Source organism: Vicugna pacos, chromosome 7 (genome assembly GCF_048564905.1).
Source record: "Vicugna pacos chromosome 7, VicPac4, whole genome shotgun sequence".
NCBI classification, from domain to species: Eukaryota; Metazoa; Chordata; class Mammalia; order Artiodactyla; family Camelidae; genus Vicugna; species Vicugna pacos.
This window is the reverse complement of record NC_132993.1, coordinates 47,477,749-47,503,263: the sequence shown is the minus strand read 5'-3', so window position 1 is coordinate 47,503,263 and position 25,515 is coordinate 47,477,749. Positions and strand designations below refer to the sequence as shown.

The 25,515-nt window shown below is 33.5% G+C and overlaps 1 protein-coding gene across 1 annotated transcript in view; it reads left to right on the top strand.

Annotated features, from left to right (window-relative positions):
• Positions 1-22,183, top strand: part of SP4 (Sp4 transcription factor) — a 60,287-nt gene extending 38,104 nt beyond the window's left edge. The window contains exons 5-6 of the mRNA XM_072964860.1: positions 4,886-5,085; positions 18,854-22,183. Coding sequence (XP_072820961.1) covers positions 4,886-5,085; positions 18,854-19,101 — 448 coding nt within the window. The 3' untranslated portion in view covers positions 19,102-22,183. The remainder of the gene's footprint in view (positions 1-4,885; positions 5,086-18,853) is intronic.
• The last annotated feature ends 3,332 nt before the right edge of the window (positions 22,184-25,515 follow it).

Genomic DNA, 25,515 nt, shown 5'->3' with positions numbered 1-25,515 from the left:
TTTCTCACCTACTTCTTCCCTCTGCCTACACCCCTCTCCTCTGACAACTACCTTTGCTCTCTGTATATATAACTTTTTCTATTTTATGTTCATTTATTTTGTTTTTTAGATTCCATATATAAGTGAAATCATGGTGTTTGTCTTTCTCTTTCTATTTCACTTAGCATAATACCCTCTAGGTTTATCCATGTTGTCACAAATGGCAAGATTTCATTCTTTTTGTGGCTGAATAATATTCCATTTGTGTATGTGTGTGTGTGTGTACGTACACGTGCATGTGTGCATGTGTGCACTCCATCTATTGATAGGTATCTAGATTGTGTCCATATTTTGACTATAGTAAATAATGATGCAGTGAGCATAAGGGTGCATGTATCTTTTCAAAATAGTATTTTCATTTTCTTTGGATAAATACCCAGGAGTAGATTCCTGGGTCTTGTGGTAGTTCTATTTAGTTTTTTAAGGAACCTCCATACTGTTTCCCATAATGGCTGCATCAATTTACATTTCCACAGCAGTGTACGAAGGTTCCCTTTTCGTCACATCCTTACGAACATTTATTGTCTTTTGGATAATATCTATTCTGACAGGTTTTTAAGGTAAGATCTTTTGAAATATAGGTGTTTACAGCTTTAAGCTTTCCTCTAAGCATTGCTTTATGTGCATGTATGTGATGTTTTAGTATTGTTGATATGTTGTGTCTTTATTTTCATTCATCTCAGAGTTTTTTTCCAGTTCCCCTTTTGATTTCTTCTTTGGCCCACTGATTATTTAGGAGTATATTGTTTAATTTCTAGATATTTGTGAATTTCCCAGTTTCCTCCTACAACTGATTTCTAGTTTTATTCCATTGTGGTTAAAAAAAACTTTGGGTTATTTCTGTCATTTCAAATTTATTAATATTTGTTTCACAGCCTAGCATATGGTCTGTCCTAGAGAACATTGCGTGTGCACTTGAGAAGATTGCTATTGTTGGGTAGAGTGTTCTGTGGATGTCTCTTAGGTCTAGTTCATCTATAGTGTTATCCAAGTCTTCTGCTTCTTTGTTGATCTTCTGCCTAGTTTTATGAAAATGTCACTGAAGATAGAGAATTGAAATCTCCAGCTATTATCATTGTATTGTCTATTTCTTTGATTCTGTCAGTTTTTACTTCTGTTTTGGTACTCTGTTACTCCTGTTTAAGTGCATTTATGTTTGTAATTATTATCTTCCTGATGGATTGACCCATATATTCTTGTCAAATTTCCCTCTCCATTTCTAATAACATCATTTGTTTTAAAGTTTATTTTGTCTAGTATTAGTATAGTCATTCCAGCTTTCTTGTGTTTGTTGTTTGCGTGATACCTTCTTCTTTTTATTTTCAATTTCTTTGTATTTTTGTATCTTTGAATGTAAAATGTATCACCTATAGACAGAGTATAGTTGGATCTTGTTTCTTTTTAAATCTAATCTGACAAAAGTCTACCTTTTGATTGGTTTGTATAATCCATTGTCATTTGATGTTATTATCAATATAGTTGAATTTATTTCTACCATTTTACTTTGTTTACTATGTCTCATGCTTCTTTTTGTTCCCCATCCTTTCCTACTGCTTTCTTTTGAATTAAGTCAATATATTATTTTAATTTGTCATGTAGCATTTTAATTTTGTTAATAATTTTTTTCACTGTATGGAGTTATTTCTTTAGTGGTTGCCTTAGGCCTTATCATATATATCTTAATTTATCATAATCAGTGTAAGACTTATAGTAACTTAATTCCAGTGAGTTATAGAAATGTTACCCCATATAGGTATGTTATCTTGTGCCCCTTTTAATGATATTATTGTTGAGTGTTATAAACCCAACAATACATTGTTATAATTACTACTTTATATGATTTTATGTGTTTTAAAGAAGTGAGAAAAGGTGAACAAGTATATATTAGCTTTTGCTATGTTAACTTTATCACTTATGGTTTTCTATATTTATTCCCATTGATTTGAATTCCCATCTAGGGTCATTTCCTTAGCTCTGTACGGCTTTGCTCTTACCCACCTATGTGCTGTTCTAGGCAAATAAATTACATATGTTGTACTTCTATAATGTTTAGGCTTAACAATACATTTTATACATATTGTTTTATAAAGTTGCTTTTTAAATTACTTAAGAAGAAATATATACTTATATATATTATATACTTTATAATTAAAAAATTACTTTTGCTGGTGCTCTTGATTGTTTCTTTGTCTGTGTTTGAATTACTTTCTGGTCTCACTTGCCCTCAGCTTAAAGAACTTCCTTTAGTATTTCTTACAAACCAAGTCTAGTCTCCACACATTTTCTTAGTTTTTGTTTATCTGAGAATATCTTTATTTTATCCTCATTTTTGAAAGATAGCTTTGCTGGATATAGAATTCTTGTTTGAGTTTTTTTGTTTGAGTATTTTGAATATGTTTTCTCACTGCCTTCTGACCTCCATTGTTTATACTGAGAAGTCAGCATTAATACTACTGGGGTTCTCTTGTAAGTGATGAGTCCTCTTTTTCTTGCTGCTTTCAAGATTTTGTCCTTGTCTTTGGGTTACAGGATTTTTAGTGTTAAGTGTCTATTTGTGGATCTCTATATTTATCCTACTTGGAGTTTGTTGAGCTTCCTGAAAGTATAGATTAATGTTTAATGTAATAAGTTTTCAGCTATTTTATCTTTGAATATTTCTTCTGCTTCATCCCCCACCCCCTTTTCCTCCTGTCTCTTCTCCTCCTGGTTTTTTTTATTCATATGTTGGCATCCCATGTTTGTCTGACATTCTGTTTATTCTTCTTTGTTCTGTTTCTTGTCTGGTTTTTGGATTGCATAATCTCTATTGATCTACCTTCGGTTTCGCTTTCTTCTTTCACTTGAGTCCCTCTTGTAAATTTTTCATTTCAGTTGGACTTTTTATCTCAAGAATTTCCAATTGGTTCTTTTAAAAATTATTTCTAGCTCTTTATTGATATTCTCTGTTTGGTATGACATTGTCATTATACCTTGCTTTCCTTTTTTAATTATGTTGTCCTTTAGTTCTTCAAATATATTTATAATGGCTACTTTGCAGTCTTGTTAAATTTGGTTGCTTTTACAGGCAGTTTCTCTTGCCTACTTTTTTCCTAGTGTAAAGGTTATACTTTCTTTTATTGCTTGCTTGTTTTTTGCTTGTCTCATAATTTTTTGTTGAAAACTGGAGAATTGAAATAATACATTGTAGCAACTCTTAGTCATCTTCCTCCCACCTCTGGCTTTTTATTGTTGTTTGCTTGTTTATGTAGTGACTAGCTGGATTATTTTAGTGAGACTCTCTGCCCTCTCTCCCCCACCCCCCATTGATGCATGTGGCTCCCCAGTGACCGTGGGATGGCAGTGGTTTTGGTAGGGATCTTTTTGGCTCTTTCCCCAACCACACCCAGCTGTTAAACTCCACTAATTGCCAACTGATTGCTCTATTGTTTTCAACAATTCCCTGAAGTGCATATTGCTCCACAGACTGATCCAATCAGGTTTTTAAAGGGCCAGGACTGGGAATTAGGTCTGTGATTGAGATTTATTCTGATTCTGTAGAGCTCCTGCCAGCTGCCTCTTTCCTCAATTCTCTCTGGTATCCCAGCCAGTCAGTCTGCAGTTTAGCCTGTTACTACAATGAGTGTGTTAGTCTCCTCCCAATTGCCTTTTACAGCAGTCTCCACTGTTTTCTAAGAGCAAACCTCTCCACACTCTGTTGCAAATGAAGTCAGTTTCTTTGGGGGAAGAGAACTGGAGCTTTCTGTTTTACAGTGTGCTCTCCCTCTGGCCAAAATCTCTGTACTATGGCTCTTGAACTGGGGGGTTGGTACAATGGCACATGTCTCCCTAGGCATTCCTGCTGTAGGAGCTGAGCACTTGTGGGGAATGGAGCAGCAGTAGCCTCAGGTTTTACTAGCTTGTCTCCCCAGGCTTGGAATCTCTGATTTATGAACTGCAAATGAGCTGGGTCATGGATAATCTGGACCCCAATGTTTTCATCATGCCCCATCCAAGGTAGAGCCTGTGTCTCAGGGATTGGGATTGGGTGGAAGAAAGGAGTTCCTAATCCGTCAGCCACACTTAACTGGAACTTAGTCTCAGCAACAGATAATTAAGGATAGATTGAGAAATGATGATGCCCTGCCCCTCCTGAGAAGATAACCCTCCAACTGGAAGGTGAGAGAAAAGGGACCCCTGTTCTCTGTTGCACCAGTCTATAGTGTTTCTATGTCAGAGAGGTGGAAGGAGGAGGGAGGAAGGAGAACGGGAGTGAGTCATTCTTCAAATACCGTAGACTCTTCACTGTTTAGCAAGTTCTATTTGATTTTCATGAATAAATGTTTCTTTATTTGCTGTATACTCATAGGGCCATTTCCAGAGATTGTAAATGGTATTTGCTTTTTTGTTTTTTAATCATTTTTGCCAGTTTCACTGGGGAGTGTAGATCCATGAAGCTCCTCATGCTGTTTTTTCTGGAAGTGAAACTCTGAACCTTATTCTTCTAAATGAGGATTATCATCTTTTGGTATTTGAGAGAAGAATGTTCAAGTGCTTTGAAGAGGTTGAAGAGATGTTTCTCCCAAGGGAGGAGCCTACTAGGAAAGGAACATGAATCCCATGGCAGAACATAAACTCTCTAAGATTAAGGTGTTTTCATAGTACTTCTGAGTTTACTACACAGCCTGGGTTTTTAAAAACATTTTTAATTGAAATTTTTCTTATTTGTAACTACGCTTGTAGCATCGTGATTTTAAAAAAACCCATTTAGAATAACATCATTTAATTACCTTGATTTCCTCTTATTTTTCCTTAATTATAAGCTTGATGTTTGGGAGTATAATTAACATTTGGTTTTTGTTTTTGTTAGAGGCAGTAACGAACCAGGAAAAAAGAAACAACATATCTGTCATATTGAAGGATGTGGAAAAGTTTATGGCAAAACATCTCACCTACGAGCACATCTTCGCTGGCATACTGGAGAAAGACCTTTTATATGCAACTGGATGTTTTGTGGGAAAAGATTTACAAGGAGTGATGAGCTTCAGAGACATAGAAGAACCCATACAGGTTAGTTGGTTTATTTTAGGACCTGTATTTTTACTTCTTTTTTCATTGCTTAGATGAAAATTTTAGTGATAATTAGCTATCAAATTGGAAATATGCAGATTAAGGAGAATTCAGTGTAGTGATTATATGAAAGATGTTTAAGATCAAAATTTTTTACCTCATTTCTGAGATACATTTTATTCTACTTTTAATAAGCTTTATTGGCATAATTACATGACTTGGAATTTTTTCCATTTGCTTATCTTGTATTCTTAGCATGTTGAACTCACATATATTACTTTTTGTCAGTATTTAAATAGATGAAAAGAAAGTTGAATTATTTTATTGGTGACTATTACTAGTTTTTGTGTTTTCACAATCTGGACAATTGACTGAAGCATCAAGAGTATCAAGAGCATCAAATACATTCTTCTCATTGTCTTTTAAGGTTTTTGTTTTTGTTTTTGTTTGTTTGTTTTTTTTTCTTGGTAAGTTTGGTGTTTTATCAGTCTAGAATTTTTTTGATGATGGCCTGGAAGGAAATACAGTTTTATTTTTCTTTCATGTGGAAAGCCATTTCTTGAGTAGCCCATTTCTTTCTCCATTGGTTTGTAATGAAACTTCTTTCATGTATTAATGTCTCCTTTAAGAATGGCTCAGTTTCTGGGTCCTCTGGTTTGAAGCTTTTATCTATTTGTCAGTTCCTACACCAATACTGTATACTATTGTAATTACCAGAGGCTTATATTAAGTCTTGATATCTGTTAGGACAATGGGGCAGTTTTCTTTTCTTTTGTTTTGCATGTAACACCGACTTTCTCTGTTTAGAACACTATATATATGTATATATACACACACACACACATATATAGACACAATATTTAATTATTGAAGAAATTAATAATTTTAGTAGATTTTTTAATTGGACATTAAACTTTATCTTGTATCAAGGTACATGTAGGGCAAAATGGCAGCTAGAACTAACATTTATTGCTCAGCTACCATTTATCAGACGTTTCAAATATGTTATCTCATTTGATTGTAACAGCAGCACTGTGAGCTAGAAATTGGCTCCATTTTACAGATTAGAAAGTAGTCTCAGGTAAGAAAAAATAATCTATTTAAAGTGATAACTAAAAATTATTTAGTTTGATATGCATGTAGATTAGTAATACAGATGAGTCTTAGTATAATGGCTCAATCACTGAGTTAATATTTTGCTAAAACCAAGAATTTTAATGTAAAAGAAGTTTTAAAAACTTTGTGTATATTACCTGGGAGTTTCTAATGACATCTCATCTTCCATATTGGCAAATCTGTTGTGATTAAAAATTAAGCCCATAACAATATTGATGTTTGTTTTAGAAAAATACTGTGCTATTTATGTCAGTATGTAGTAATTCCACCTTACATTAGCAGTGGGACAGATTAGGGATGCCAAGAAAATTTGGAACCTCTCACATGGTTTCATCATTTTCTTTGAGAAATAATGAATTTCTAAAGTGAATTTCTATTGCACATCCACACTCAGATAGATAATACAAATTTATTGAAGGATTTATATAAATATATGTTTCAAAACCAAACGTTAATGATTTGAAAGCATAATTTCTTCCTTCTTTTTAAATGGTCCACACCATTATCATCTTTTAATAACTTGAATAATTCAGAATTTAACATACGTTAAGCTTACTTTCAGTGTTTCAAACATATTGAATACATCATATACATAATTGTTTAATTAAACATGGTATTCTGAAAAATGTTTAGCTTTTATATCAGCATATACTTTTAAAGACATAATATGTAACTTCCAATGTTTATTAAAGTTGCTGAAAAGAATATGAAATAGTATCTTTTGAAATAAATAAGTATTGATTAAGCATTTAAAACCTTGGTTATTCATGGGAATAACAATGTTTTATTCTAATGCCCAACCAATGCACTGCAGGAAATCTCAGTCAGCACCTTACTATGAATGAATAAATGAGTTATTTTTATTCACTGAGGAAAATAGTGCAGATTTTTTTGCTTTTGGTAAAATAAATATTAAAAAAGTTTTCAGATAACACATGCATGTTGTATTTAAAAATCAAAATCATATTGAAGACCTTGGATTGTTAAGGAGACTCTTTGCCCTACCCCCTATTTTGCTCCCCAGAGAAAACCATATTTAATCTCTAAACTATTTTACATTTGAATTCTTCCTGTGACGGCTGCCATATATCTAAATAGTATGATTATACTGTTATTTATTGATACATCAATATTAAACACTCTGTTGATTTCTTGCATTGAGAGTTGAGGATTTACCTCACTTTGGGCATGCAGTTGGCCAACAGGAACCTGAAAAAGTGCTCAGCACTGCTAATCATTAGGGAAATGCAAATCAAAACCACAATGAGATATTGCCTCACACCTGTCAGAATGGCTGTCATCAAAAAGACCACAAGTAACAAGTGTTGGGAAGGATGTGGAGAGAATGGAACCCTTGTGAATTGTTGGTGGGAATGTAAATTGGTGCAGCTGTTACGGAAACAGTATGGAGGTTTCTCAAAAAACTAAAAATAGAACTGCCATATGACACAGCAATTCTACTCCTAGGTATATATCTGAAAAAAATGAAAACTAATTTGAAAAGATTTAGGCACCCCAATGTTCATAGCAGCATTATATACAATTGCCAAGATACATAAGCAGCCTAAGTGTCCACCAGCAGATGAATGGGTAAAAAAGAAGTGGTAGATCAATACAGTGGAATACTACTCAGCCATAAAAAGAATGAATTTTTGCTACTTGGAGGGTATTATGCTAAGTGAGATAAGTCAGACAGAGAAGGACAAATACTTCATGATACCACTTAAAAGTGGAATCTAAAAAATAAAACACACTAGTGAATATAACAAAAAAGGAACAGACTCACAGAGAGAACAAACTAGTGAGAGTTTCACCTCCCTGTTTTTCTCTCCTGTGTGTTTTTTGTTTTTCTCTGAAGTTTCAAATTGCCTTTTTTCCCCTTGCATTGATTAACTTTATCACTTCCTCTTGTTGTTTTAACTTTTCAAGGAAAGTATCAGCTCCATCCAGTTTCTTCTTATTCCTGGAGATCTCCAGCTTTCTAATCAAACACTGATTGATTCCTCTCTAGGGCTACTGCGGCTGTAATCTTGACTCTTTTTTTCCCCTGCTCTTTTGGTTTTGATCTAGTGTTCTCAAGATCTCACACCTTCAGTTTTCTGTTTACTTCCTTGGTTTCTGGAAAACAATCTGAAATGCTTCCTACAAAAAGGCATAGGGAAGTAACCTAATTTTGAAATGTCTTTGTTTTGCTTTTCCACTTACGTGATGGTTTGGTTAGTACAGAATCCTAGGTTGCAAATTATATTCATTCAAAATATTAATGGCTCTGCTCTATATTCTCCTTGCATCCATTTTACTAATAAAAAGTTCATTGTTACTCTTTTCTTGTTTTGTGTAGATGACCTAATCATACCCTTTTAGCTTTTAAGAGCTTGTTAATTTTATTTATTTATAATTTCTTAAATTATGAAGTAATTTTATATTTACAGAAGAGTTATGAAATGAAGCTCTTTTATACTTTCGAAAGAGTTGCAAAGATAGTATAGAAAGTTCTCATAAACCCTTCACCCAGCTTCATCTGTTGCAAACCTCTTTTATAACACAATGTTAAGAAATTAACATTGGTAGAATACTATTAATTAAACTATAGACTTTCATACAGATAATCCTTTTTCCATTCCAGAGTTCAGTCTAGAATACCACACTGCATTTATTTGTCATGGCTCTAGTCTTCTGCAGTCTGTGAAATTTCCTCATTCTTTCCTGGTCTTTTCTTACCTTCACACTGGAAGATTAGGTGCCCTATAGAATATCCCTCAACTTGGGTTTGTCACTTTTTTTTCATGATTAGATTGAGGTTACAAATTGTTGCTGGGAAGAATATCACAGACATTAATGCTCTTCTGATTCTGTCTTATAAGAGAGTACATAGATGAGAGTTTGGTTCTTCTCAACCCTTTCCTGGGTAGGCTCACAACCCTAAGCTTCCATATAGTCTTCTACATTACAAGGAGTATGTCAGAGCTTTTCAAAGCCCCTATGGATATTTGTATCTCCCAGCTTTTTATTTTAAGTTTTTTGTTTAGCCTTTTTATTGTTTGGCTCAAGTGTTGTTCATTGCCCTGGACATCCATGAAGTTTAAACACATGGCTATAATTGTTTTAGACAACACGTGCCATTATCTACTTCCAGAGGAAGGTTTTTGCATTGGGCTACTTCCAAGGAAAGTGAAGTACAACAGTATTTTATGCGTCCTCCAAAGAAACAATGGTGATTCTTTGGGAAGGGAGTTTTGAAAGCTCCAGCTCTGTTCTGCTCCCTCTGGTGGCTGCCAGGCTGCTGGAGAGTAGAAAGTGGAACCAGGCAAATTAAAGCATCGCAAAACTTGCTGTTCTTACCAAGAAAGAGCTATTTTTAAAAAAAAATTAAACAGCCCCTGAGTTACTGCAAGCCTTGATTAATTTCCAGAGTTTGAAAGGGTTGACTTGTTTTTTTCTCAATTTTCTGATTCCTTTCATAGAGCAGTGATTTTTTTTGGTCATCATCTTTACTGACGTTACCTCTTTTGTGTTTTTTTGTTTTTTCGGCCTTTATTTCTGAAGAATTATAAGGGTTAGAGAGTTGTTGAGTTCTGTTTGTGACGTGTTGAATGATGTGTTCTATGGCATGATAGGAAAAGTCACATTCATAGTTGGTTTAGAAATTGGGATCTTGATGTCACCATCCATTTGTAGATGATAGTTAAAACCATTACAGTAGATAAGAGATTGTCTTTTGAAAAAGAATAATAAAATGACCAAAGGGCTTCTATATTTGAGTCGATAATTGCTGAAGGAAGAAGTGAAAAATTACTCAGTGTGCAAATTTATGTTCCTGCAAGTTCAGGGTCTCAAATCTCAGCCAGTCTCTCAGAATATCCTGTAAGTCTTACTCTTTTTTTTTTTCTTAACTTCCTCATTACCTTAGTAATTTTCTAAACCTTCTTAAGTCTTATTTCCCTTTTATCACTCCCACTTAACCTCCCCTTACTCTCAGTCTTCTACTTATAAGAAAATTTAAGCCACACAAGTTCTCTCAAATTATCATTCCTCCCCCTTTTAATTTACTTGTATCCACAGGTGATGATAGAGGAGAATTGAGTGTACTTATAAAAAGTTCAGATATTCCGGGCTGGGTAGGTAAGAAACATTGTCCAGGAGGTTCTGATAGGTTCCTCTTGATAGGCATTGTAGGGGTCCAGGGACTACAGATTTCTCAGTTTGAATAATTCGATTTCTTAGAACAAATCAAAATATGGTTTCTGTAATGTGAGTTATATATAAAAGTCTGGTAAGGAATTAAACATATGCTACAAATGGACATTTAGTGAAAGTTATTCAGTGAACAAAATGTGTGTTTTTTATTTAGTGATTACAATGCTGGGCATTTTTAAATGTCCCTATAATGGGTTGAATTGTGTCTCCCAGAAAGATATGTTCAAGTCCTAATCCCCGTTATCTGTGAATGTGACCTTATTCGGAAATAGGTTCTTTGCATGTGAGATGAATTAGGATGAAGTCATAGTGTGCTCAGTGCCTAGGATTTAGGACCTACTGGACCCTAAATCCAATGACTGGCATCCGTATAAGAAGGGGAGAAGACAAAGAGACACAGGGGAAAAGGCCTTGTGAAGACAGAGATTGAAGAACTGCAGCTGTAAGCCAGCCAATGTCAGGATTATCAGAAGTGACCAGAAGCTAGGAGGAAGCAAGGAAGGCTCTTCTCTAGAGCCTTTGATGGGAGTTTTGTAGTACTGACACCTTGATTTTGGACATCTAGCCTCCATAACTGAGAGAACAAATACCTGCTGTTTTTATGCCAACCACTTTGTGGGTTTTTTTCTGTTTTTTTTTTTTTTTAACAGAAGCCCTAGAAAACTGATATAGTCCCTTAGTTCACTCCTGAAATTATTTTGGTTTATAAATATGGAGGTATGTGGTTTATAAATATGGAGGTATGCCATGTTGTCAAATGATAAAATTAGAAATAATATTAATAATTCATAAAGTGTGCTTTATACACTATTTTAGCTTAGGTTTGAAAATGAGATTATAGGCAGAACTATGACAGCTAGGTAATTGGCCCTTGATGACTACTCTAGATAAACTTAAAAGATCTGATTTGTTCCATATATCCTTTCAAATCTGATTCCATTTGAAAATCTCAGCAGATTTTTTTCTGAGAGAAATTACCGTTAATATATTAGGAAATAATCTACTGTAGTTTCTAAATATGAATATTCTACTTGAATCCTTTAAAATACTACAGTATTTTAATAATCATGTAATGGAGCATGTCAATCTTGTTAATAGTTTGAGTAAAAGAAGCTTTTTTTCCCCTATACTCAGTTTATTAAACCAAAATCATTTTGGTTACATTCTTGAGATTTTCTTAGATAAAATTTATTCTTGACATGCTGTTGATACTTGTAATGAAGATGTTTCATAGATCCTGAACCATAGAATCAGTAATAATTCATTTTTATTAGGCTTTAATTTTTTCAGGATTATATCTTATGTAACTAGTTTTCTATTACTGCCACAACAGACTACCACAAAGTTAAGAGCTTAAAACAACGCACATTTTCTTAATAACACAGTTTCTTTAAGTTAAAAGTCATAGTAGGCTCAGCCTGGGTCCTCTGCTTAGCATCTCACAAAGTTGAAAACAAGATGTTGGCTGGATAGTGTTCCTTACTAAAGGCTCTGGGGAAGAACCTGCTTCCAAACTCATTCACGCTGTCAGCCAAATTTCAGTGTTTCCTGTTGTAGGATGTAGGTTCCTGTTTTCCTGTTGGCTGTCAGCAGGGGACTGGTGTTTGCTCCTGGAGAAGGCCCACATTCCTTCTCATACTTTCCATGCTCCAGCAACAGTAGATCAGGTCTCTCTTCTAATTTCTCTGATTTCTCCTGTTGCATCTCTCTGACTTCAGCTGAAAGAAAGCTCTGTGCTTTTAAGAACACGTGTGATTAGATTGGGCCACCTAGATAATCCAGAATAATCCCCCTGTGGTAACCTTCATAACCTTAGTTATGTCCCTTTTGCCATGTAATAAAACATATTTACAAGTTCCAGGGATTAGTGCTTGGACATCTTTGGTAGGGGAGGGGAAATTTTGCCTACCATAAATGACTAATAATGAAGTTTTGGTAATTAGTTGCATTAATTATGAAAAACGTTAACTCTACTAAGGGTAATTGTAAAAATAATTAAAATAATTGTAAATATAAATACAAAAAATATAATTGCCATATACATAGTGTAAGAAATCTACCTCCTTGTATCTGTATATTATAAATTTTAATGATAATATTTGCTAAGAGAAGGAAATGCAAAAATTGACATCACAGAAAACATACTTCTCTGTGGAAAAGGTTATTAATAAACTGAAATGTCATTCCCCTAATGATAGTTTAATTGTACAACATAATTTTTTTTCAAATATCAGTTGACTATATTTGTGTCTATTTCTAGGCTCTGTATTATATTCCATGTACAACATAATTTACTTATTTTGAGATTCTAGTCAGTTTTCATTGCTTGAAATTAATTGGACACCCACACCACTTAGGAGTAGACAAAGTCCACACACAAACTGTGTGACCACCATTTCTCATTTATCTTACAGTTTGCTACTGAGTAGCTAGGGACTTAAATTTCTTTCTTAATTGCTGCTAGTAACTCTTTCTAACTCGTAAGGTGGTTGCAGATGACTATCTCAAGATAATGGAAGCTACTTAAAGTCAGAGACTCTTAATTTGTTCATTTTTGTATCACTAGTGCCTGGCACATTATAGATGTTCCATAAATATTTGTTGAAAAATGACTGAGTTTATGACCATCACAGCTAACAAATATTTATTAAACAGCCAGTGTGTACAGGCTGATGACCCAGTTGATTGTGTGCTTACTGAATGATCCTTTGCCTTCAGGCTGTCACCACCCGATTTCTTTGATTATTCTTGGCCATTGTTGCCATTAAAGAATAGAAGTCTCTAACTGCATCTGGTGATAAATTATAGAAAGCCTAAACTAGAAATCAGGTGCCTTGAACCCCTGCTCTGATATCAGTAAGTTGTATGATTCCCAAGCAAATTAATTTTTGAGCCTCAACTTACTCATCTGTAAAATGAAAATGTAAAATAAGATCTTCAAGATTTCTTCCAGTTTTAAAATTCGTAAACTGACAATTTTTATTTTGAAATAAAATGGGAAATTTGAGAGATAAAGGAGTTCAAGATTGGTCCTTAAACAGAAATCGTCACTTAATTGTTTTTCGCCCTTGTCTCAGTGTCAGCATTCATAAAAAGCAAGTCATTTTCCGTAAGACTTAACTGCCTTTATATTTAATTTCTTTGAGGATTTTGTCTAAAGCATTTATTTATCGTTTCGTTTCATTTTTCAACACTGAAAGAAACAAAATTTCAATTAGAAATTGCAGGTGCAATTTAAAAAAAAATAAAAGCACACACATAAAGAGGGGCTAATATCTGAAATGACAAACTTGAACTTATGGATTTTCTATTGGTAAGTCAGAAGTGGGGCCAAGTAAAAGAAGTCAGCTAAGCTGAATTTTCTTACTATCCAAGTTCCACTATCCGACAGGAAAATATTACTTCTTTCCCTTAGGTAACACTTTTAAAGGGAAGGACTAAAGCTAATAGGTGGTCCATTGTGAACATATGATATATCAGTTTAGCACAGTTTTATGTCCACTATCCAGTATACAGTAAAACGAAATGACTTTTTTCTAAAATACGGGAGTAGTTAGTTCCTGTAGAACTCTTTTATCTTTTTTTAAAAACACATTTACTGTGATAATGGTTCCTGTACAGTAAACTACACAGATTTCAGATGTACAATTTGATGAATTTTGATAGATGTATACACCCATGAAACGACCACCACAATCAGGATAGCTTACATTTCCATCACTTCCCAAAGGGTGCAATTTTTGAATTTCCAGTTTATCCCTTCCCACCCCCTTTACCCTCTGGAAACTATAAGTTTGTTCTCTAAGCCTTTGAGTCTGTTTCCGGTTTGTAGATAAGTTCACTTGTGTTCTTTTTTTTAGATTCCACATATAAGTGATATCATATGACATTTTTCTTTCTCTTTCTGGCTTACTTCACTTAGAATGACTATCTTCAAGTCCATCCATGTTGCTGCAAATGGCATTATTTCATTCTTTTTATAGCTGAGTAGTATTCCATTGTGTGTGTGCCCGTGCGTGTGTGTATGTATGCATGGGCGCACACACACACACACACACACACATATCTTCCTTATCCAGTCATCTGTCGATGGACATTTGAGTTGTTTCCATGTCTTGGCTATTGTAAATAGTGCTGCTGTGAACACTAGGGTGCATCTGTCTTTTTGAATTATATTTTTCTCCATATATATGCCCAGAAATGCGATTGCTGGATCATATGTCTATGTTTAGTTTTTTAAGTAACCTCCATGCTGTCCTCCTTAGTGGCTGCACCAACTTACATTCCTACCGGAAGTGTAGGAAGGTTCCTTTTTCTCCACACCCGCTCCAGCATTTATTGTTTGTAGACTTTTTAAGACATTCTGACTGATGTGAAGTGATATCTCATAGTTTTGATTTGCATTTCTCTGATAATTAACGATGTTGAGCATCTTTTCATGTGCTTGTTGGCCATTTGTATATCATCTTTGGAGAGATGGCTGTTTAGGTCTTTGGCCCATTTTTTGATTGGGTTGATTGTTTTTTGATATTACGGTGTACGAGCTGTTTGTATATTTTGGAAATCAGTCCCTTGTCAGTTGCATCATTTGCAAATATTTTCTTCCATTCTGTAGGCTTTTTATTTTGTTGATGGTATTCTTAGCTGTGCAAAAGCTTTTAAGTTTAATTAGATCCCATTTGTTTATTTTTGCTTTTATTTCCATTATTCTTGGAGCTGGTTTAAAAAATATATTGCCATGATTTGTGTCCAAAAGTATTCTGGCCTGTGTTTTCCTCTAGGAGTTTTATAGTATCTGGTCTTACATTTAGGTCTTTAATCCATTTTGAGTTTATTTCTGTGTATGGTGTTAGAGAATGTTCTAATTTTGTTCTCTTACATATAGTTGTCCAGTTTTCCCTTCACCATTTATTGAAGAGTCTGTCTTTTCTCCATTGTACAGTCTTATCTCCTTTGTCATAGATTGATGGACTGTAAGTGCATGGGTTTATTTCTGGACTTTCTATCGTGTTTCATTGATCTATGTATCTGTTTTTGTGCCAATACCATACTGTGTTGATTACTGTAGCTTTATAGTATATTCTGAAGTCAAGGAGTGTGATTCTCTCAGTTCCATTCTTCTTTTTTAAGATTGTTTTGGCTATTGGGGTCTTTTGTGTTTCCATGCAAATTTTAACATTTTTTTGTTTCAGCTTTGTAAAAAATGTCATTGGGATAGCACTGAATCTGTATATTGCTTTGGGTAGTATGGCCATTTTAACAATATCGATTCTTCCAATCCAAGAACATGGTATATCTTTCCATTTGTTTACGTTGTCTTTAGTTTCTTTCATCAGTGTCTTATAGTTTTCAGAGTACGGGTCTTTTGTCTCTTTGGGTAGGTTTATTCCTAGATATTTTATTCTTTTTGGTGTGATGATACATGGCATTGTTTCCTTAATTTCTTTTTTCTGCTATTTCGTTGTTAGTGTATAGAAATGAAACTTATTTCTGTATATTGATTTTGTATCCTGCTACTTTACCAAATTCATTGATGAGTTCTGGTAGTTTTCTGGTTACTTGTTTAGGGTTTTCTATGTATAGTATCATGTCATCTGTAAACAGTGACAGTTTTACTTCTTTGTTTCCAGTTTGGATTCCTTTTCTTTCTTTCTCTCCTCTGATTGCTAGGGCCAGGACTTCCAAAACTATGTTGAATAAAAGTGGCAAGAGTGGGCATCCTTGTCTTGTTCCTGATCTTAGAGGAATGCTTTCAGCTTTTCCCTGCTAAGTATGATGTTAGCTGTGGGTTTGTCATATATGGCCTTTATTATGTTATGAACCATCTATTCCCACTTTCTGGATAATTTTCATCATAAGTGGATGTTGCATTTTATCAAAAGCTTTCTCTGCATCCAATGAGATGATCATATGGTTTTTATTCTTCAATTTGTTAATGTGGTGTATCACATTGATTAATTTGTGGATGTTGAAAAATCGTTGCATCTCTGGGATAAATCCCACTTGATCATGATGTATGATCACTTTAATGCATTGCTGGAGTTGAATTGCTAGTATTTTGTTGAGGATTTTCATATCTATAGTCATAAGTGATATTGACCTATAATTTCCTTTTTTTGTGATATCCTTGTCTGGCTTTGGTATAAGGGTGATTTGATGATAGCCTCATAGAATGAGTCCCCTTGAAAGTGTTTCATCCTCTGCAATTTTTTGGAATGGTTTCAGAAGGATAGGTGTTAACTCTTCCCTAAATGTTTGGTAGAATTCGCCTGTGAAGCCATCTCCCCCCAGACTTTTGTTTGTTGGGAGTTTTTAAATTGTTGGTTCAATTTCAGTACTGGTAATTGGTCTATTTATATTTTCTATTTCTTCTTGGTTCAGTCTTGGCAAATTGTACCTTTCTAGGAAATTGTCCATCTCTTCTAAGTTGTCCTTTTTGTTGGTGTATAGTTGCTCATAGTAGCCTCTTACGATCCCTTGTATTTCTGTGGTGACAGTTGTAACTACTTTTTCATTTCTGATTTTATTAATTGGGCCCTCTCCCTTTTTTTCTTGATGAGTCTAAAAGTTTATCAATTTTGTTTATCTTTTCAAAGAACCAGCTTTTAGTTTCATTCATCTTTTCTGTTTTTTAGTATCTATTTCATGTATTTCTGCTCTAATCTTTATGATTCCTTTTCTTCTACTAATTTTGAGTTTTGTTTATTCTTATTTGTCTAGCTGCTTTAAGTGTAAGGTTAGGTTGTTTACTTGAGTTTTTCTTGTTTTCTGAGGTAGGCTTGTATCGCTATAAACTTCCCTCTTGGAACTGCTTTTGCTGTATCCCAGAGGTTTTGGATCATTATGTTTTCATTTTCATTTGTCTCAAAGTATTTTTTTATTTCCTCTTTGATTTCTTCAGTGGTCCACTGGTTGTTTAGTAGTATATTGTTTAGCCTCCACATGTTTGCAGTTTTTTTCTTGTAGTTGATTCCTAACATCATAGTGTTGTGGTCGGAAAAGATGCTTGGTACAATTCCAGTTTTCTTAAATTTATTGAGGCTTGCTTTATGGGCCAACATGTGGTCGATTCTGGAGAATGTTCCATGTACACTTGAGGAGAATATGTATTCTGTTGCTTTTGGATGGAATGCTCTATAGATATGAATTAAGTCCATCTGGTCTAGTGTATCATTTAGGGCCTTTATTTCCTTACTGATTTTCTTTCTGGCTGATATGTGCCTTCATGTAAGTGGGGTGTTAAAGTCCCTCATTATTATAGTGTTTTTTCCAATTTCCCCTTTATGTCTTTTAACAAGTTCCTTATACATTGAGGTGCTTGTATGTTGGGTAGGTATATATTTACAATTGTTATATCTTCTTGGATTGATCCCTTGAGCATTATGTTGTGTCCTTTGTCTCTTGTAACAATATTTTAAAATCTATTTTTTCTGATATAAATATTACTACTCCAGCTTTCTTTTGATTTCCATTTGTGTGGAATATCTTTTTCCATCCCCTTTCAGCCTGCATGTGTCTCTAGATATGAAGTGGATCTCTTATAGACAGCGTATATATGGGTCTTGTTTTTGTATCCATTTAGCCAGTCTATGTCTTTTGGTTGGAGTGTTTAATCCATTTACATTTAAGGTAATTATCGATAGTGTGTTTTTATTGCCATTTTGTTCATTGTTTTGGGTTTGTTTTTGTAGGTCTTCTTTTTCTCTTTTCTTGTGGTTTGATAACTACAGAAGTTCCTTTAACATTTGTTGTAAAGCTGGTTTGGTGGTGCTGAATTCTTTTAGCTTGTGTTTGTGAAGCTTTTGAATTCTCCATCAAATCTGGACAAGAGCCTAGAATTGTCTTACATATTAGAAAGAGAATATATAAGGATCATTTTGTATATCAGAACCAAACAGTCTTATTCTTTAAGTCTTAAAAACTCTTTTAAATTTGAAGTTTAGTATTTGCCCAACTCTCATGTTTGCCTTGTAAGAAGCTCAATGCACTATTAAATTATTAACTGATTTTATTTGAAATAGTTCTAAGATATTTCATCTCTCTAGGCATTCTATCCAAAACCCAGACAGCAGTTTTTAAGGAAGAGTGGACGTGAGCTTTTAACATTATGTATTGTTATACCTGAAAGATTTTCTAGATCATTTTTAGAAACCCTCTTACTTCATAAACGGAGAAATTAAGCCCCAGAACAGTTATTTTATTTACTTACTCCTGCCTTTATTTTCAGTAGTTAGCAGAATCAAGACTTTAACTCAAATCTTTTATTCCCAGTCACATGCTTTTTCTCCTGTACTGCACTGCTTGTTTGGTAGCATTTTAAAATAAAAACGTTAAGTGTTTTGCAACTAGTCAAAAGTTAAACAAAAGTATACAATGACCAGAAGAGAAATTATTTTAAATTGTAACTTCATTTAAGTAAAGTGAATTACTACTCATTTAATATTTTTCTGTTTAGGAGAAAAGAGATTTGAATGTCCGGAATGTTCTAAAAGGTTTATGCGGAGTGATCATCTCTCCAAACATGTCAAAACGCACCAGAATAAGAAAGGTGGTGGGACAGCTCTTGCCATTGTTACCTCCGGAGAACTGGACTCATCTGTTACAGAGGTGCTTGGCTCCCCAAGAATTGTCACAGTTGCAGCCATTTCTCAAGATTCAAACCCAGCAACTCCCAATGTTTCAACCAATATGGAAGAATTCTGAAAAGTTATTTATAACAGAGACCTCTAGTGCTGCACTTAAGTTTACACACCTTTGAAAATCTGGAAATGGGCTGGTCAAGTGGATTACAGAGTAGGAAATCATGTTTTCATTCTTGGCTTCTTTAAGTATTCTAAGATTCTGGGTCAGCACATGAAGTGTTGAAATTTTAGAAATACAAAAAGCAAACTGATATACTGGAAACAGAAAAGTATTTCCTCCATGTTATATGTTGTGGTTATTTGCAGATATATCACATCATCTTTAAATTGAATCTTCCCATCTCTTAACATCATGTGTTAACATGTTTAAAAAGACAGACCTCAGTAGTTTGCAGGCTGGACCTTAATTGGACTTGTTTTTTTTGAAAGTACTTTGTTAAAAATTCAGTCAGTAATAATTTATGTGGATTTTTTTTCTCCAATAGCACAGAAAACAAATGGTTAACTGATGATAGAGTTAAAACTTCATTTCCTTAGCTTAGTTTTTGGAAAATCAACTGAAAACCGTTTTGGCCATCTTTTCTGAATGATAGAAATTCTTCAACAGTTGAATTAGGTAAGTTCCAAAAAAGTAATCTGAGGTGCATCTCAGATCTTTATTACCACTACATTATAGTAGTGCGTATGCAGACAATCAGTGAAGTCCAATTACTTTCTCCATTTGGAGACACCAGAGGAACTTAGAGCTAAACCTTAGGTTAAATTTTAGATTGAAACCTTAGGAAAATCCTGGGGGGAAAATGGTTAAAACAAAACTCATAATAGCTTCAGAAAAATAAAATGAGGCAACTTAACATGTAAGGTTTTGAGGTTAGGATTGATTATATTCCTAACCTTAGGTTGAACCACAAAGTTCATTTTAAATGTTTATATTGGAAATATTTGCATAGAATTTAAATTGTTCTGTAGTTTCATATTCTGTAAATATGAGTTATGTTGATGATGTGCAAAATTCTTTATGCTTTGACTTTGTAGCCAAAGAAAGAATTATCACACTTTTTTTAAGTCCAGCAGAAGATTATCTTTTAACTACATTACAATTTGTTTTCGTTTCTACTAAAAATTAGCCGATCTCATTTTATTTCTAGCACTGTGTTAGAAGGCTGATTAAGAATTTATAACACAGTAATGTCTTTATGTAACTGAATTTTCCCTAAGAATACAGCCTAACAAATATATAACAGATCTAATACTATGAAACAAAAACTATTTTTTAAAAATCAGAATAATTTCAGTTAAGTAAGTGACTAAAGAATAAAATGTATTTCATTGTTTATGCAAGGGTCTCACAGGAAAGATTATAATGGAATTGGAATTGACCATTTGAAAATGAAAGTTTTTAGCTGCTTGGTTTACTAACACCTTTAGTTTGGGGCCTGTTTTGAGTATAGGTTTATGTTTTCTTGTGCATTCTCTGTTATTTCAGGAAAAGTACTACTCATGCAAATTCTCTTCCAAACTTGTGATGTTTCTTGTAGTTTTGATGAAGGAGAAATACTGTAATGATCACTGTTTACACTATGTACACTTTAGGCCAGCCCTTTGTAGCGTTATATAAAACTGAAGGTCTTTTGTGCTTTCAGTTTGTATAAAAAAGCTTTGAGATTAAAGGAAAAAAAATTTTTACACTGTGGTTATAAATTTCAAGTTTCTTAAAGCTTTTGTAGACTTGTAACAAAGTCTTTAAATTTTAGTTGGATTTTGTAAATTGTTTTGTATATTTTATTTAATGTACTCTTAACAACTGATGTATCTGGCTTTAAAACATCAGAATCAGTTTGTTGTTTTGTTTGGTACAGAGGAGCATTTGGTAGTGTTAATTTTAATTTTATTATATAGGAGCTGAAACATCAAATATATATTTTATCTATCATTATGCTACACAATCAGTGCTATAAATTTTTTTATGCAAAGAAACTTTCCTAATGTTTGAATCATGTTTCCTCAGAGTGACACTTTCTGTTGTTGTTGATACCAAGTATAAGCTCTCTGCACCATTATTCCATGAACCAGTTCTAATGCATACCTATGTATGCTCATCAGAAATGAAATTTATTTTTGAATCAACAATGAGGCCTATTATAAATTTAACAAACTGAATCTGGATAGCTTTATAGCATATAAAACATATTAATTTGTGTTAGCAGGTGCACATTTCACCACTGAAATTAGAAATATTTTGACAGTCTGTTCTGCATACCATTCTGAATCCACTTTTCTGTCTTATAAGAATCGTAAATTTCAGTGTCCTTTATTTGACTCAGTGGGATATAGCTGTTATAAGTAATAGGGCACAGATGTGCAGTAGAGTCTTGTTTAATGGCATTTCACTGTTCATTCCCTTTGCCACTGTTATAAAACTTTTCTTTATTGTAATTATCAGTGCAAAGCTATGTATTTATCATGGTAGAACTCCAGTGTTAGAATAGTTTTTTCTTACAGTATACTTTCTTTGGTTAGGTTTGTGTATGTGTTGCTGATTACATTAGAACTTGATGTTAAGTCATTATTTATCACACTCTCATGAGAGCAGTAATAGAAGTGTGTAATCTAGGAGAAAAAGTTAATTTGTCAAACTTAGATAAGCATGATGTTTAGGTCCTATTTTTCAATTTTATAACTGTTTTATTGCAACAATATTTGTATTTAAGTCTTCATTTTAATGCCTTGTGGTGTTTTTTTATGCATGTCACTAAGTTGTCATCCCACATAAATTGATGTGCAGCATAGGGTATTAAATCTACATAATGATTTTAAAACAGAAATAGTTGATGGTAAAATGTAAATGTTTTGCAAAAATTCCTTATAAAAACTTTTGTAGTAACATTTCACTTGTAAATTTTTTTTGTAAAAAAAAAAAAGAAAATGGAAAAAAAAAGATGAATTCAGAAAAAACCTGTTTCCCATATCCTAGAATTTAGACAATTATTCTGCCAGCAAAGCCTCTGGGGCTGTAATTGACATTTTTACAGTGCTGATTTGTATAAAATTTGTTTTTTGTGGATTTGGAAATAAAATCATGTATAAGTTGTTGCCTGCAATAACAATTGCAAGTAACCTATTAAAAATTCCCTCGAGTTTAACATGCTTCTTCATTTAATTATGTATACTATAAAGCAGCAATAAATTGTTTGAACTATCAACCTTCTTATCACGATGAACACTGGAAAGTAAATGCTTCTCACTAGAAAACGTATTGGCAACTCTTCATAATTCCTGATATTAAGATCTGGTCACCATTTCTCTAAACATACTGCCAAAGAACACCAATTCAAATTTCATGTTAATTTGTAGCCGTTGCTGTAGACATTTATGGAAATTAAAATTTGATTTAGAGACTTTTTTACTTAAATATTTTAAGCAATAAATGTTAGGAAATTGTAGGAAGAGCCAAAAATGAAAACATAATTAAAATATTATTTAAACTCACAGAAGGACTAAGAAGCAGTGTATGCCATGTAGATGCCACAAAGTCTATAAGCAAAAGCTGTCTTTTCCTCCTGGGAGAGCCCTGCAAATCTCATGAAGAACCGTAACTGTCTTAACGAATACCTTACTCTGACAACTTCAGTTATCAGATTTCCAACCCAAGCCAGGTTAGATACAGCCAAGTGAGGGACAGGGAATGTTAGGCAGCAGGGAAGTACACTGGTCCACTGAGGGGAGACTGCAAAGATTCTTTTTAAATCTCTGGTAATCAGAACCTATGTAGTGTATGGATATATTATCGTGTGTATTAAAGCTCTAAGGCAAAGACATAGTTATGTTACAGCTTTGTGTAATAATGTGTTCATAACAATGACTGAGTCAAGAAACAGTTAAATTTATCCTAATCTGCCAAACAAGACCTGTAAGGGATAAATTTTTGAAAAGATTTGTATCAAACTGAAAATGTTTATTTCAGTTACCTGAAAAATTCACATTTGGAAGCATCAGGATGATATTGTATAAGAAGGGTTAATGCAATTGGTAAATTAATTTTTTTCTTTAATTTTTAATGTGGTAGTACCAGTTTGAGTCTTGGTCTTCTAGGAACTTCAACCACATAATCATGAACAGGACTGAATCAGAGAAAATGGCAAAAAAAAGTAATGCTTTTTATTTTGTTGACATAAAACCATTGGTGTAATAAGTTAGGAAAGTTGAAGCAGTGCTCAGAGCAATACTGTAATGTAATATGATATGGTTTACAATGCTGTTCATGATAATTTCCAAGATACCAGGGAAAAAAAATATAGCTTGTTTATTTTTATTTACATGTTCAGATGCTTAATTAAAGAGTGCAGTGACTTCAGGTATGTGCAAGAAATACAGAATACTTTATTCTTCAGTACATCTGAGTCACATATTACTGTATTTACTGTCCAAGCAATAATGTCTGGTACAACCAACTGGTAATTGTGTATCAGGATTTTTAAGGCGTGTATTCCACTCTTCTCTAAGAGTTGCTAATTTGTGTAGGTCTTAGGCTGTGTTCTTCTTAGTTGCAGGTGGCAATGAAATTATTTTTGGATCTCTGAGAGTGATCTCAAGTGCAAATAATAAGAAAGAAGGGAAGGAGGAAGGAAGTTGTACAGACCTTTATTTTTGTCTAAGGTAATAGTTTGGCAAATGCTAGGACAATTTCTCGTGGAAGAAAATGTTCCAACTAATAGGATTACTAGATTTCAGAATGTTAATAATAATGAAGTTTTCATGTATAAAAAGAAAAAATCGGTGTGCTATTTATAATACTTTGGCCCAAAAAAGCAGTTTATGTATGCAAGTATATATGTAACAGCTCTTTACAATAAGGATTTGATTTAGCAAATGAGTTGGCAAATTACGTATATTGTATTAGACTGTACTGACATAAAATCTATTCTCTTTAAATAGAAAAGGTATTTTCATGATAGATCACTATGTTGCCCACAGCTAAATACAGATACTCAAGCTTTAAGTATACTATACATTCCCTAGTGAAGTCAACCAGGAAACTTGGGTGACAGTCAAGCAGAATTTTCACATAAGCTTATGATACTTGAAATGCTTCATAAAAACAAAATATTTTACCACAGAATTTTTTCAATGAAACAGTAGCTGTGTTTCCAATTAACAGTAATCCCTTTGCATAATTGTGTTACTGTTTAAACATTTGTTCAATGGAAACATAACCCTTAGGGTTTTTTGTTCCTTATATGTATTTTAACAAAATTAAGCACATGTATATAGATAATATATATGCCATGTGTAACATTTTAGATACATATCAATATAACATTTGGGTTGATTTAGGAAGTTCAAACTTCAACATAAAACTATTTTGTTTTTAAAGCTGCTTAAAGAAAAGCAAGAAACACAGGTAAGTCTGAATGTACTCACATGGCCTAAAATCTGTGTAAAAAATTTGTACCAATAGTTTCCATCAAACTACATTTTTACCTAGCCCTGCTACTTCTGGACTTTAATTTGCATCAGGATTTAATGACAGCAATGACTGATAAGCTTGTATTTTGAGTCTTCGTTCATTGGACAAATACTGAGTGTCTGTTTTATACCAGGCACTAATCCAGTTGTCAGAGGTAGACCAAGAACAAAAGCCCCATCACCTGCCCTCAGAGTTCACACATACTTGAAAATGGTCAGTTGCATCATTTGCAAATATTTTCTCTCATTCTGTAGGTTGTCATTTTGTTTTACTTATGGTTTCCTTTGCTGTGCAAAAGCTTACAAATTTAATTAGGTCCCATTTGTCTATTATTTCTATTGCCTGGGTAGGCTGTCCTAGGAAACCATTGTTAAGATTTATGTCAGAGAATGTTTTGCCTGTGTTTTCTTCTAGGAAGCTTTATCATGTCTTGTCTTATATTTAAGTTTTTAAGCCATTGTGAGTTTATTTTTGTGTATGGTGTGAGGGAGTGTTCTATCTTCATTGATTTACATGCTGTGCTAGTTCTGTGAAAAATGTCCTGGGTAATGTGATAGGGATTGCATTAAATCTGTAGATTGCCTTGGGCAATATGGCCATTTTAAGGACACTGATTCTTCCCAATCCAAGAGCATGGGATATCTTTCCATTTCTTTTAAGTCAAATTTAATTTCCTTAATCAGTGTTTTGTAGTTCTTCATGTATAAGTCTTTCACCTCCTTGGTCAGGTTTATTCCTAAGTATTTTTTATTGTTTTGGATGCAATTTTAAAAGGGATTGTTTCTTTACTTTCTTTTCCTGCTATTTCATTGTTAGTGTAAAGAAATGTAACTGATTTTTGTATGTTAATCTTATATCCTGCTACCATGCCGAATTCTTTTATCAGCTCTAATAGTTTTTGTGTGGAGCTTTTAGGGTTTTCTATATATAGTATCATGTCATCGACATATGATAATTTTACAGTTTTAACTTCCAGAATATATAAAAACAGCTCATACAACTTAACAA